This window comes from Vespula pensylvanica, chromosome 2, assembly GCF_014466175.1.
Source record: "Vespula pensylvanica isolate Volc-1 chromosome 2, ASM1446617v1, whole genome shotgun sequence".
Lineage (NCBI taxonomy): Eukaryota > Metazoa > Arthropoda > Insecta > Hymenoptera > Vespidae > Vespula > Vespula pensylvanica.
The window spans coordinates 13,117,207-13,129,513 of NC_057686.1; the positions used below are offsets into that span (position 1 = coordinate 13,117,207).

At 43.4% G+C, this 12,307-nt stretch overlaps 2 protein-coding genes across 2 annotated transcripts in view; one reads left to right on the top strand and one right to left on the bottom strand.

The window, feature by feature from the left end:
- LOC122626904 (autophagy-related protein 16) overlaps window positions 1–12,307 on the top strand; it is a 336,905-nt gene that overhangs the window by 182,391 nt on the left and 142,207 nt on the right. The window lies entirely within an intron of this gene.
- The window catches only part of LOC122626903, a 156,739-nt gene that overhangs the window by 47,156 nt on the left and 97,276 nt on the right, over window positions 1–12,307 (bottom strand). Inside the window, exon 3 of the mRNA XM_043807477.1 lies at window positions 7,547–8,010. Within this exon, the coding sequence (XP_043663412.1) occupies window positions 7,547–7,946 (400 nt within the window). The 5' untranslated portion in view covers window positions 7,947–8,010. The remainder of the gene's footprint in view (window positions 1–7,546; window positions 8,011–12,307) is intronic.

The window sequence follows — 12,307 nt, forward strand, 5'->3', positions numbered from 1 at the left end:
ATACGAGAAATTCAAGAGAGAAAAATATATCACGGTCTTTTCTCGGTGATGAAGAGGAAAAGAGAATCGCGTTCGACGTCCCAAAGAATGCTCGTAAGTATTAGTTAGCTTGCTTGGATTGTTTACTCGTACTCCATGTTACGAGAAAGAGGTTTTTCGAATTGGCTCGCGTAGCTCTGGTGGCTTCGCACGCTCCCCGTCTCTTTTTCTCCTTGCCGGGACAGCCATGTGTGAAATTGACTCGTGAATTATGTGTAATTTGTCACACCGGTCTGCCAGCTTCGCCGAGGCACGACTTCGCGGTTATACCGATGGCTGCTCTCCGTGAAAACGTCGCCATGCATCGACCGTTTGCCAAAGTGTCTTCCCTTCGACTACGAATTTCTCTGACAAAATTTGAACTTTAAATCTTTACCGAGATAACTTTACCTTGTCGCATCGTAACGCAATCGACATAAATAATTTACAATTCCTCGTCCAAAAATATATATTGTCTCATCGGTTATATCAACGATCTATAGTTATGCAAGCATGCGTATATACGTTTCCACCAACGTAGAACTTTCCGAGAATCGCGATAAACCCTTATAATCGTCCTTCTCAATCGATTCACGCACCGCGTCCATCTCGATGAATATTTCATAGATCGCTCTGACTGAAAGCTTCCGAGAAAACTTCGATCGTACGCATGACGATCCTTTCTGCATCCTCATTATTCTTCGCGATGAACAAAAAAATAACAAGAGCTAGTTTATACTATCTATCTTAAATCAATTTCTTCGAGAGAGGCGAAAGAGAGAGAGAGAGAGAGAGAGAGAGAGAGAAAGATATAGAAAGAGAAAAAGAGAATCATTGAAATCGCATTTCGAGGAGTGACATGAACAACCTTAGCTTCTCTCATTAAATGGAACACCGTCTATTGGGACTAAAAGTAACTTACTCTTGTGTTTTATATGGAAATCGTTATTATGCATCGATCCCGAGCGTTATACACGTGCGGCATAATAGTCTCGGCTACGAATCGCGAGATCGCATGTCGGTGGTATGCGGACGGGCTCCGTTATACGACAACGACGACAACGACGACTACGACGACTACGACGACTACGACGACTACGACGACTACGACGACGACGACGACTATGAGAACGAAGATGATGGCAACGTTGCTCGTAATGCAGCGGGTGACCACGACAAATACGACTCGGTGAATCGTTAAACACCTTCGTGTGTCTCATTCTTTCAGCTGTCGACCGCATTCCCTTCGAGTCCGTTTATCTACTTCCGAATACACGTTCGGTTTATCTAGGTCAAAGACAAATCTTCTTTCTTTCTCTTCATTGAGAAGACCTAGAGCTATTGAGATAGTTCCATTTATCTTTCATCTCGACTCGAAAACGTGACGTACGTATACAAACGTATATCAAAATTCCGTAATCCTCGAAGTGTACACGACAAGTCGGACAAGGAACAAGTGCGAAGTCGATATTGAACTTTGATTGGTTGGTCGGATTTTATCCAAACGCGAAAGAAAAGTTCCAAGCTCGATCAGACTGGTTACCGTTGCTTCTTTCTCTTCGTCTTCCTTCTCCATATCCAGCGGGCAGCTACTTATATCCCTCTGTATCTTTATAAACTTCCTTCTTCCGATATCCTCGTGATTTCTTCCTCTCTTCTCTTCCTTGTCTCTCTTATATCTTTCGAAACGATTGGTATATAACTTGGATACTTTACTAACATATCTGTTTCTTTGGATATACTTATAGGTATGTATAAACTGAGAAAGAGAGAGAGAGAAAGAGAGAGAGAGAGAGAGAGAGTGCCACTGTTGGTTGTGCGAATAAAAGCTGGATAAGAATGAAAAATGACTCGGGTCGAGAGGCTTAGGCATTTCGCATAGATACGTCTAAGCGGGCGAACCTTAAGACGGCGATATACGATGGACGGTGCCTTTTGTCTCTTTTGTCGGTCTGCCATGTAAGAGAAGAAAAATTGAACTGGATGCAGTACGAAAGAGAATACGCGTATTGGCGAGAAGGAAAAGGAGAGGAAAGAGGAGGTGGATACGAAATCACGAAGTACGATCGAACGATGGAAGAACCGGGCTCGTAAGAAGTGGAAAATGGCTCTTCGCGTACATAGTCGCGAGAGCACTCTCGCAAGCGCATATCAATTTCCGCTCGCCTAGCATCATCACCACGGTAGATGCGCTTTTTCGATTCGACACCGTTACTCTCTACGAGAAAACGATATCCGGAAAGATCGGTCTTTTCTTTCTAATATAAAATACATATGTATTCTTAGAAGACACGTTCGTTTCTTTCTTTCTCTCTCTCTCTTTTTTTTTTTTTTTTTTTTTTTACTGGCAAAACTGGTACGATAATTTTTCGAGAATATCATCCGACATTTTTCTTACTAATATTTATAATAATTATTAGTACGATTAATAGTAATAATGATGATGATGATGATGATTAAAATAATAATAATAATAATAATAATAATAATAATAATAATAATAATAATAATAATAATAATAATAATAATGATAATAATAATAATAATGATAATAATAATGATAATGATAATAATAATGATAATATATCGAGATTAGTCTCGTAAACGGATACCACAGGCGAGAATCGTATCTCGGCCTTTATCGTTCGTAGACTCGGTTATATCGTCCAGAAACTAATTACCAGAGTGGTCGTCGACGGCACCTCGTGTGCCAAATGGTTCTTCGCGGTCTCGATGTGGACGGTAACTACGACAAAGCAACGCGCATTACGAACGAAAGCTAGGAGGAAGAGAGGTCGTCTCTGCATTCCACCTTCTTCTTCCTCCTCCCTCTCTCTTTCTCTCTCTCTCTCTCTCTCTCTCTCTCTCTCTCTTTCTCTTACTCTTTCTATTTTCCTCTTCGGAACGACAAACGCTCGTCTCTCATCGACTAACGGAACGGAAGAGAGTTTTGCGATCGCGAAGCACCGCGTACTCGTCGTCGTCGTCGTCGTCGTCGTCGTCGTCTTCGTCGTCGTCGTTCGTTCGTTGTTATTGTCGTCGCACGTCGATCACGAATAACGCGGCACGTACGTCGGTTGACGATGCAACATGGCGAGCGGATTCTATTCGTTTCGCTGCCAGAAGAAAAATCCGATTTGCGGTAAAACCTTTTTTCGGATAAAGAAGCGGTGATCTTGGCAGTGCCGACGACTCGAGTGAGAAAGAGAGATGGAGAAAGGAAGAAAGAGACAGAGAGAGAGAGAGAGAGAGAGAGAGAGAGAGAGAGAGAGAGAGACCATTCATGAATCGACGTCGTAGGAAGCTCCTGTCAGGACGCCATCAAAGCGTGACCGGATTTGTCTCGTCCTCGCTGGATACCGGCCACGATTTTCTCCGATCTTCAACCGTTCTTTCCTAGTTCTTTCTTTCTATCTCCCTCTCTCTCTCTCTCTCTCTTTCTATCTAATCTCTGCTTCTAGCTCTTCTTCGTCTTCCGTTTCCGCTTCACAGTAACTTCTTTTCTACGGAAACACGACTGTCTTCCGTGTCTCCGAGCCAACGTAATTAAACTTAAAATCGTCCGCTTTTCATCGTCCCTTATCCGAAGAGTGCGAGGTTGGAGATGGGTAAGTGGATAGGAGGAGAAAAGTAAAAGGAGAAAAAGAGGTAGATACTTTGTAGACGTCAAGCTGTCACGCACAGCCGTGGCCGTAGGTCGGATGCTACGAGTCACGCTCTATCCTCGAGAAAAGTTAACCCTAAGTACAATCCCTTTGCATCATCCTCTTCCCTTCCTTCTATCCTTCCTTGTTCCTTCCTATCTACCTACTACCTACTTACCTACCTACCAGCCTACCAACCAATCTTCTCACTCTTTATATCGCGCTTTTTCTCTTCCTCTTTCTATACTATATATCGTGCCTTTATGCCACGTTAACTGGCAAACACGATCTTACACGCGATCGGCGTTACTTGAATATCGAAACCGAGGCTAAGCTAATTGTTTCGCCGAGCAAAATGGAACGCTGCTCGCCGTTGGAAGTTCTCGTCTTAAGTGATTTAATTACCGCGACGAGATATATTACACGATTTTAATTATACGATTCATCGGGTGAACGATACGGCGAGATAATTCACCTTTGAGGATCGTTAAAAGTCCGTTTTAAGAGAGAGCACAAAGTCGTCGGGGATCGTCGTTAGGGTGAACAGTGCGAAGAAATAAAGGATGAAGCAGGTATCAGAGAATGATAGATAGATCAGGAAAGAGAACGTTGAAAACATTGGGCTTTTTTCATTTGGCGATCGAACGAAACGAACAACGGAGCTCGGAGTGCCGTATCGCGACGTTGAAATTGGGGTGAAGAATGGTCCACTGATGGGATTTGTTCCGCCTATGGTGGTATCTACGACTGCGAGCAACGTAAGAACGCCTCAACATGAAACGAATGCCACGGCTCGTCGATTATTTCGGACGTTCTTGCGGCATTCTTGTTTTGTCGTTCGGTGGAACGAAAAGATTTTTACGCTCGTCGGCCGGGTGTAAAGCGATACGTGTATCAACGGAGACGGAGGACTCGATAAAAGAATCTCGTGGAAGGAAAAAAAAAGAAAATATTACGGCGATAGGATTAATGGCACCTTGCAAGAAAGTGAGAATCGTCGTACGTGCTTCCGCGATAAGAGTTTCCTACTGTAGTTTTCAAAAAGCAATCGAGCAATCAATCGTCTTTCTATTCTTCTTCAATCGTTCGTCTTTCTTCAAAGTCCAATGTGACGGTCTTTGATCTTCGCCTTGAATCTTGAACCTTATAAGGTAATGATTCATTTTCCAAGCTAATTTGCGCAATAACCCATTATAATGGTCTGAAAAGGCTCTAACGGGTAGCTTCAAAGATTCCTACGAAACAATACCGTTCTCTTACGAAGACGTAGCAACTCATTCGTTGTTTAATTAATGCTCACAGTCCGCGCTTCTACGGCCGACGTAGTTTATATTAATTACACCCCGGAAGATTCAATTAGTACGCCTCTTATTACACTTATACCGGTATTCATTATTCATGAGGAACCAGTACGATGCTTGCCGGCAGCTGACAATGTAGATTGTACTTTTAATTCGTTTTCAAAATAAAGAAGCAGAAAAGTTCGATAAAAACTGTGCATGTATCGGTCGGCGGCCCCGTCGATCCCTCCACCCATAGATTCGTTTAACGATCTCTTTACGCTGGCTAGCGTCGATTTTACAAATGTTTTTGTTCCCTACGCGTTAGCCCAAATTGTTTTTTTCGATTTACCCAGAACGCAAATGTTGTTCCACCGAAACGATACGCGTACATTCACGCTCATCCGAATTCTTTTATTTTAACACACTGCGATGGGCATTATTCGCGTTGTCGATAACAGGAACGTTAACGCTAACGAATTGTCGAGTGCATGAAACCACTACATTTATTGCTCCCATCGAGGCGCATTAACGTTTTACTCTTTCGTTTTAACGAATGCCGTAGTATAATCTTGGAATTGTGAAATCTGCGTACTCGTTCGTTCTAATGGATATCACCGAGATTTAATCTTTTTCTGTAAACTTTATATAAGTCTTAGCCAAAGTAGATAGTGAAGATTAAAAATCAAAGATATGCTATCTTAAGCAAAGGGTCGTAATGGAATGAACGAAGAATTACGGAACGAGTCGATGGATATTGCAAATGAGAAGTGCATTAACGATTACCGAGATTCAAACCTTTCTCCGTTCGATATTCATTGGATAAAAAGAATTAACTCGGAATCAGTGTCGCGTTAAAAAGATTTGCATCGATCCTTTCGGCCTTTTAATCTAATTCCGATCACATTTTATTCAAGATCCATACGAGTTTGTTGCAAGAAATTGGCCCTTCGATTTTTATTTTTTTTTCTTCTTCCTTTTCTTTCTTTTTTTTTTTTTTCTTTCACGAGAGATCGTAAATGTTCTCCTTTGAATGTAATAGAATCGATAAAAACGTTTACTAGAAAAAATTAAGTAGGTATAAACGAGTATTTCTTATTTTCCATTGCAAGGGATTCAAACGTTTCAACGATGAAAGGAAACTACTTGCTGTAATACGTGAACTACAATAAACTATAATAAAGATAGAAAGACAGAGAGAGAGAGAGAGAGAGAGAGAGAGAGAGAGAGAGAGAGAGAGAGAGAGAGAGAGAGAAGAAAATGAACGTTGACTCGTTATCGCCCGATATCGAGCAGATAATGTTTCCATTTATATAACGTAAAATTTTGCTCTTCGAATCAACGATAATTATTCTATACTGTTAAAACAGAGTGGTCCGCTTTTAATAATATTTTCATTCGTTATTTCAATTATAGTGAAATTATTTTATTATTTTTTATACTTTTTATCGAATAAAATGATCAACCTCGTGTGAGAATTGGCTTTGAGCCCTTTTCATCAAAAATTATTAAAATTTGACGTAGATACGTTCTTAAAAGTATCATTAAGCGTATAATTAATTAATAATGAGTTTTACGAAAGTGTTGGGAAGATAGTTAACAGAGATAGAATATTTTAACGATGAGTATTTGACCGTGAAATTATAAATTGAATTCGATAGAACGATAAAGAGACGAGATATTATTCGTAAGACCTCGCGGTTATTTACATAAGCTAACGCTCGCTGTAAGAGTGTAAGACGGTCGTTATTATTCTTCTCGCGTATCTTGGAACGCGCGACGATGTCTGACACGCGTCGGTCTCTTTCCACTTAGAGCCATGAACCGCTGTCTCCGTGGTGCGTTTGCATTGCTAAGCGTCTTGATTCTCATTCAATGGAAAAAGAAAAAAAAAAAAAAGAAGAAGGAAAGAAAGAGTCACGAAAGCCGTTTAAAAACGTTCTCACCGCCTACGTCCACTTTGCTCCTTTGCTTCTCATGATCTTTAAACTGATTACGATCTCTACAGGTAGATTGTTATTTTATAAAATCTACTTAACCGCACTAAATGTTCATATAATTAATATCTCGATCTTTCCTGTCAATAAACGTCGATTAGATTTTGAAAAAAAAATGATCGAACTAGCTCAGGTCAACGATCAATCGTTAACGAATATGTCGTTACGAAATATACACTTCCTTACAATCCCTTCTATTTACATTATCGCTATTGATGATCGTAGCATTCTAGTATTTCTTTTAACGACTTCTACCGTGGAATCATTAAGCGTTACGAAGGAAAATGACCTTATACATCCCGAAATACGACTTCTCCGTTCTCCAATTCCATGCAGGAATACTTAAGTAGCTCGTAGAATATTCGTAGCTATGCATATATACATACAACGTCGATGTCGTCGTCGTAACGTAAAGAGCGAAAGAAGACTAGTTCGTAGCGGAAGAAGTCGAATCGACGAGTCTCTTCGAATCGTCGATGTTTCTCTAGCTTCTCAGTTCCCCTCATGTCCCTTCTTTATTCCTTCACTCCTCCTACGTCCCTTTAACCCGTTACGGTGCTCCCCTCGTCGACGAACCGTTTCCCGGTCGATAACGATTCAATCTTACCTGGATTGCTGTCGGCGTTAGAGCTGAATAGAACGCAAAGACCGGTCTCGTAGTTGACCGCCTGGCAAGAATCGTTCGCTTGACAGGTTTCGAGACAGTCGGTGAGCATCAACGTGCCCGGTATGGACTCGAGCATGTTCGTGGGCGCGGTGTATACATAGCCGGTGATCAACTCGAAGCCGACCATCTCTGGATCGCATTCGTCCGCACCGGCTGACGGTCCGGTATAATCCGGCCCTGAGACGCTAGTGGGTACCGATGCCGAGGGCGGTGGATCGGCCGCGTGAGCGGTTTCTACTGCCTCGGCCACGTGTACCACGTGCCCGGACCGAATGCTCGCTTGTAGAAGGAGCAGCAAACCGAGCACTTGTCGATGAAAGCACTGTCTTCGATTCGTCATTTTGATTGAGATATGATCTATCTTCTTCTTCTTCGAGCTCTACTTTTATTGTCGATTATGTAATCTGTAAAAGAAAAATATAACGAAATGGATGAGGCTCGATAGATCTTTCTTTCTTTTTTGAAAGGTATGAGAGATATACACGTGTAAAGATTTTATATGTATGTATGTATGTATGTATGGGTGGATGGATGTATGTACGTATATATAAATAAAGAGAGAAACGTGTCTTTCCGTAAAATCAAAGCAGGTCGAAGTCGCTCGCGCGGATCGAGTAGAACGAGAAGAGGACGCAGAAAAACATGTCGAGGGAGAACTTGATCCGCGAGTTTATGCTCCGTAATCGACGTCCATCCGCCATCGGCGCGTACCGAGTGCGTGCTAGGACGATCGCGTGAACGTCGTCGACCTCGTTCCACCGGAACGCCTTTGATGAAATATACCGACTTAATTTCGCGAGCTCTTCTTTACAAACGATCGTCATCACGCGTCAACGCAGCAAACGTTTGACTTATTTTCCCACATTTTTCCGAGAAATGTAAGTAAAAAGAAAAGAAGAAAATAAACGGATGAAAAGGAAGGGAAAATGGTACCTACGTGATCGTTCCTTCCTAGAGAAGGAGCACACCCGCACACTCGAAATTTTCTAGGTTTCTATACGTATACGTGTATACGTATATTCTTCTTTGTAGCTCGGTACGATCGCGATCGGCGTGTCTCACAGGCGGAAACTAAATTCCACGATGAAGTGTTTTCTCACGAGAAGAAGAAGAAGAAGAAGAAGGAGAAGGAGGAAGAGGAGAAGAAGAAGAAGAAGAAGAAGAAGAAGAAGAAGAAGTTGAAGAAGAGGAGGAGGAGGAGGTCGTATAACACGTTGGAAGGAGAATGTGCGCGCTGGCGCTCGCGCGATTACACACAATGGAGAAACGGTAAAACGCGCACACTGCGAATGCTGGAGCGCGATGCTAACAACAGAAGTAGTAATAGTAGTAGTAGTAGTAGTAGTAGTAGTAGTAGTAGTAGTAATAGTAGTAGGTAGCAGCAACAGCAGGACCAGCAGCAGCAACAGCAACGACAGTAGCAGCAATAACAACAGCAACAACGGCGACGAAGACGATGTTAAAAAAAGAAGAAGAAAAATATGTAGAAAGGAGACAACGCGTGTATTCTGAAATGGGACACTACCAACGTAGTTGGCAGTAGCCAGCCAGGAACCCGAAGAGTATTTATTTATCGCGTACGCGTGTCCAACCACTTCGAAATCGGGTGACTTGCGAGCCGACACGCGGGTCGACGATTTGCAATGGTAATATACGTTCTCCGCGAGACGTCGCGGCTTCCTTGTCAGGGTACAAGAAGCGAGATACGGGTGAACTACGAGCGAGCTACGAGCAAGAGGGTATAACGATGTCGACCGGCTGGCGGCTCTTAGGCACACTGCGTGTCGGATACACCTGGCCGTGTTCGCTCGGGCTCCTCTTCCTCCTCGAGCGGACCGAAGACGTCTGCCGGGTCTTGCGCGCGCGCGCGTTCACGCGGTCACGGGGGAAGGGGGATTGGGGCCTCCGGAGGGATCCGGTGGGGCCCACTGGGGCCCGGAGGGGGTCCGGACGAGCTCTCGGGAGGGTATCGAAGGGGCCCGAGTACTCCAGCCGCCACTACCTAAGGAGGACAGAACGGTACGCACAATTCGATCGCGACACCATTCGAAACATCGTGTTCCTCTTTCCTTCTTTTTCTTTCCTTTCTCTCGTCTTTCCCTCTCTCTCTCTCTCTCTCTCTCTCTCGATTCTTCTTCTTTACCTCCCCTCTTCATCCTCTTCTATCTCTCTCTTTCTCTACCTCATTCGTCGATCACGAAACTTGCGTGTCGTCGCTCATTGTCGAATTCCTCCTTCCTTCTTTGTATCTCTCACTTTGGCACGATCATCGGACTAAATTTTATCTAACGGGAACATTAATGAAAAGGCCGTCTCACCCAACCTCGAAACCTCTTTTTCTCTTTTTTTCTTTTTTCGACTTTGCTCGCGCTTTTTCTCTGCCCTTCTTCTTCTTCTTCTTCTTCTGTTTGTCTGTTATTCCCCCTCATCTTCGGTATCTTTCATTCTTCCGCTTTTGCTTTTGCTTCCATGCTTCCTTCTATCACTTACGTGGATCGAAGGAGTATTCGAGAAACGGTATTTTCGTCGACCGTTGTCGCATTGTAAAGCTGCGATCACCACAAAGATATTCGTGTCGATTTTATGCGTGGGCGTTTCGAGTTCTCTGAACTCTAATGCTTCTCATAGATTTGACCTCGGCAAAGATATCTAACTGTGCGACTTTGACCGTTCACCGATTTCCTGATGTTCCGTCCGCCTGTCCGAATGGATTCGGATAGACACGTGATAAGTATTGTACTACCGGTAGTATTAATAATAACGATAATTATCGCGTTAATGATCTTTTTTATGTACTACAGATTAAACGTACTTAGGTGTACAAAGTAGAAACATCATTAAAGAAGCTATGTACCTTCGAAGCGGCTTCGCAGTAAGAGTAATAATAATGATTATTATCGCTCGAGCTTTATTGTACGTAGAAGCAAAACGACATGGATATTCGCTCGGTCAAAAGGCCCCTTTACAATCGTAATTAATAATCACTGGCAATCGGCTTTGTACGGAATAACAAATGACTTCAACGTCAAGCAATTTTTCATATTCTGTCTGAGAGACTATCGCATATCGTAGTCATAGGTACTGCATAATTCGGCACATTCCTCTAAGCGCTTCGAGCTAAGCGCTGCTGTCTCTACTATCTCTCTCTTTCTCTCTCTCTTTCTCTTTCTCTTTCTCCTCTCACTTCCCCCTCCCTCCCCCTCCATCTCCCTCTTTCCTAACTCGACCACAATGCGGCGGAAGTTCGACCGTTCGTTTTGGAGAGCACCGTTGCACCGAATCGGCTGCGAAATTAATTTATTTCGCGGAACCCCGGAACGTTAGCTCGTTAAGGACTTTGGAATACGCTTAATCCTGCGAGCAGCGCGAAATAGTTCGACGTACTCTTTGCATCTCTAGGAAGAGAGAAAGAGAGAAAGAGAGAGAGAGAGAGAGAGAGAGAGAGAGAGAGAGAGAGAGAGGACGATTTGGATAAAAGCAATTCCTTCTCGTTGTAGTTGCCAACGATAATGTTCGCACTTGGAATGGGAAGACAAAACATATTACAACTGTCCTACGAAAATGAGAGAGAAAAGGAAAAAAAAAAGGAAGGCTGAAATACTATTATTATAATAATTATCTTCTCAATCTGTTTCTTCCACGAGGCAATGAGAATAACGTATATACGGCGTATCTAGGCGTTAATGATCTCTACCGGAGTGTCGATAATTACAACTTCAACTTTTCTTCAGCGTAACTGGTTCGAAGAGGTGAAGTTTTAAAAGGGAGGAAACGAAGGCGAAGCTTCGAGGAAAACGGAGGGAAATGGGAAAGAAGGCAAAGAGAGCAGAATGTCGAATGCACGTGTGAACATTGCGACCCAGCGTTAGAAGAGGCATCGGTGTCTTTGGATTTAGTCTTAGTCGATTCATGCGCGGCTGCCGCCGCCACCGCCGCCGCCACTGTTGCTTCGAGAGACTCTCGTACCGTGGAAAAAGAGAGAGAGAGAGAGAGAGAGAGAGAGAGAGAGAGAGAGAGAGAGAGACAGACAGAAACATAGACGAAGAGAGAAAAAGAGAGAGGTAGATAGACGAAGCTCGTTGAACGGAGAAGGAAGAAGAAAGAAGAAGAAGAGGAGAGGGAGAAGGCAGAAGAAAAAGGTAGGGAAGCGAGAGTGGGAGATCGAGTGTGAAAAGGAAAGAGAGAGAGAAAGAGAGAGAGAGAGAGAGAGAGAGAGAGGAAGAATGAAGGATGGGTAGAGAGAGCGAGAGAGAGAGAGAGAAAGAAAGAGGTAGGGCGAACGGAACTCGTACCAGGTGCCTACGCCATCGCGTCACCACGGCTCTCGAAGTAACGGTTTCTGGATGTCCCATCGGGTTCAATCGCGATCTCGAGCCATGGAATTTCGCCGGAAAACGATCGTTTCAACGACAGGAGGAGGTCCGAGAGGACGACGAAGGCGTCGTCGAAGAGGTTCGATTTACGAGCGACCGCTATCCATTCGCCCTTGAACGTCCGTTCGACCCAATGTCCTGCTCTCGACCTGTTCCCCTAGGATTATTCGCACAAAGGAAAAAGAAAAAGAGATACGTATCCCTTCGGGCTTTTACTCGTACGGCTTCATAATAAAGATGGTAATAGAGGCAACGAATCCAATCGACGTTCTGATCTTTTTCTTTTTCTTTCTCTCTCTCTCTCTCTCTCTCTCTCTCTCTCTCTCTC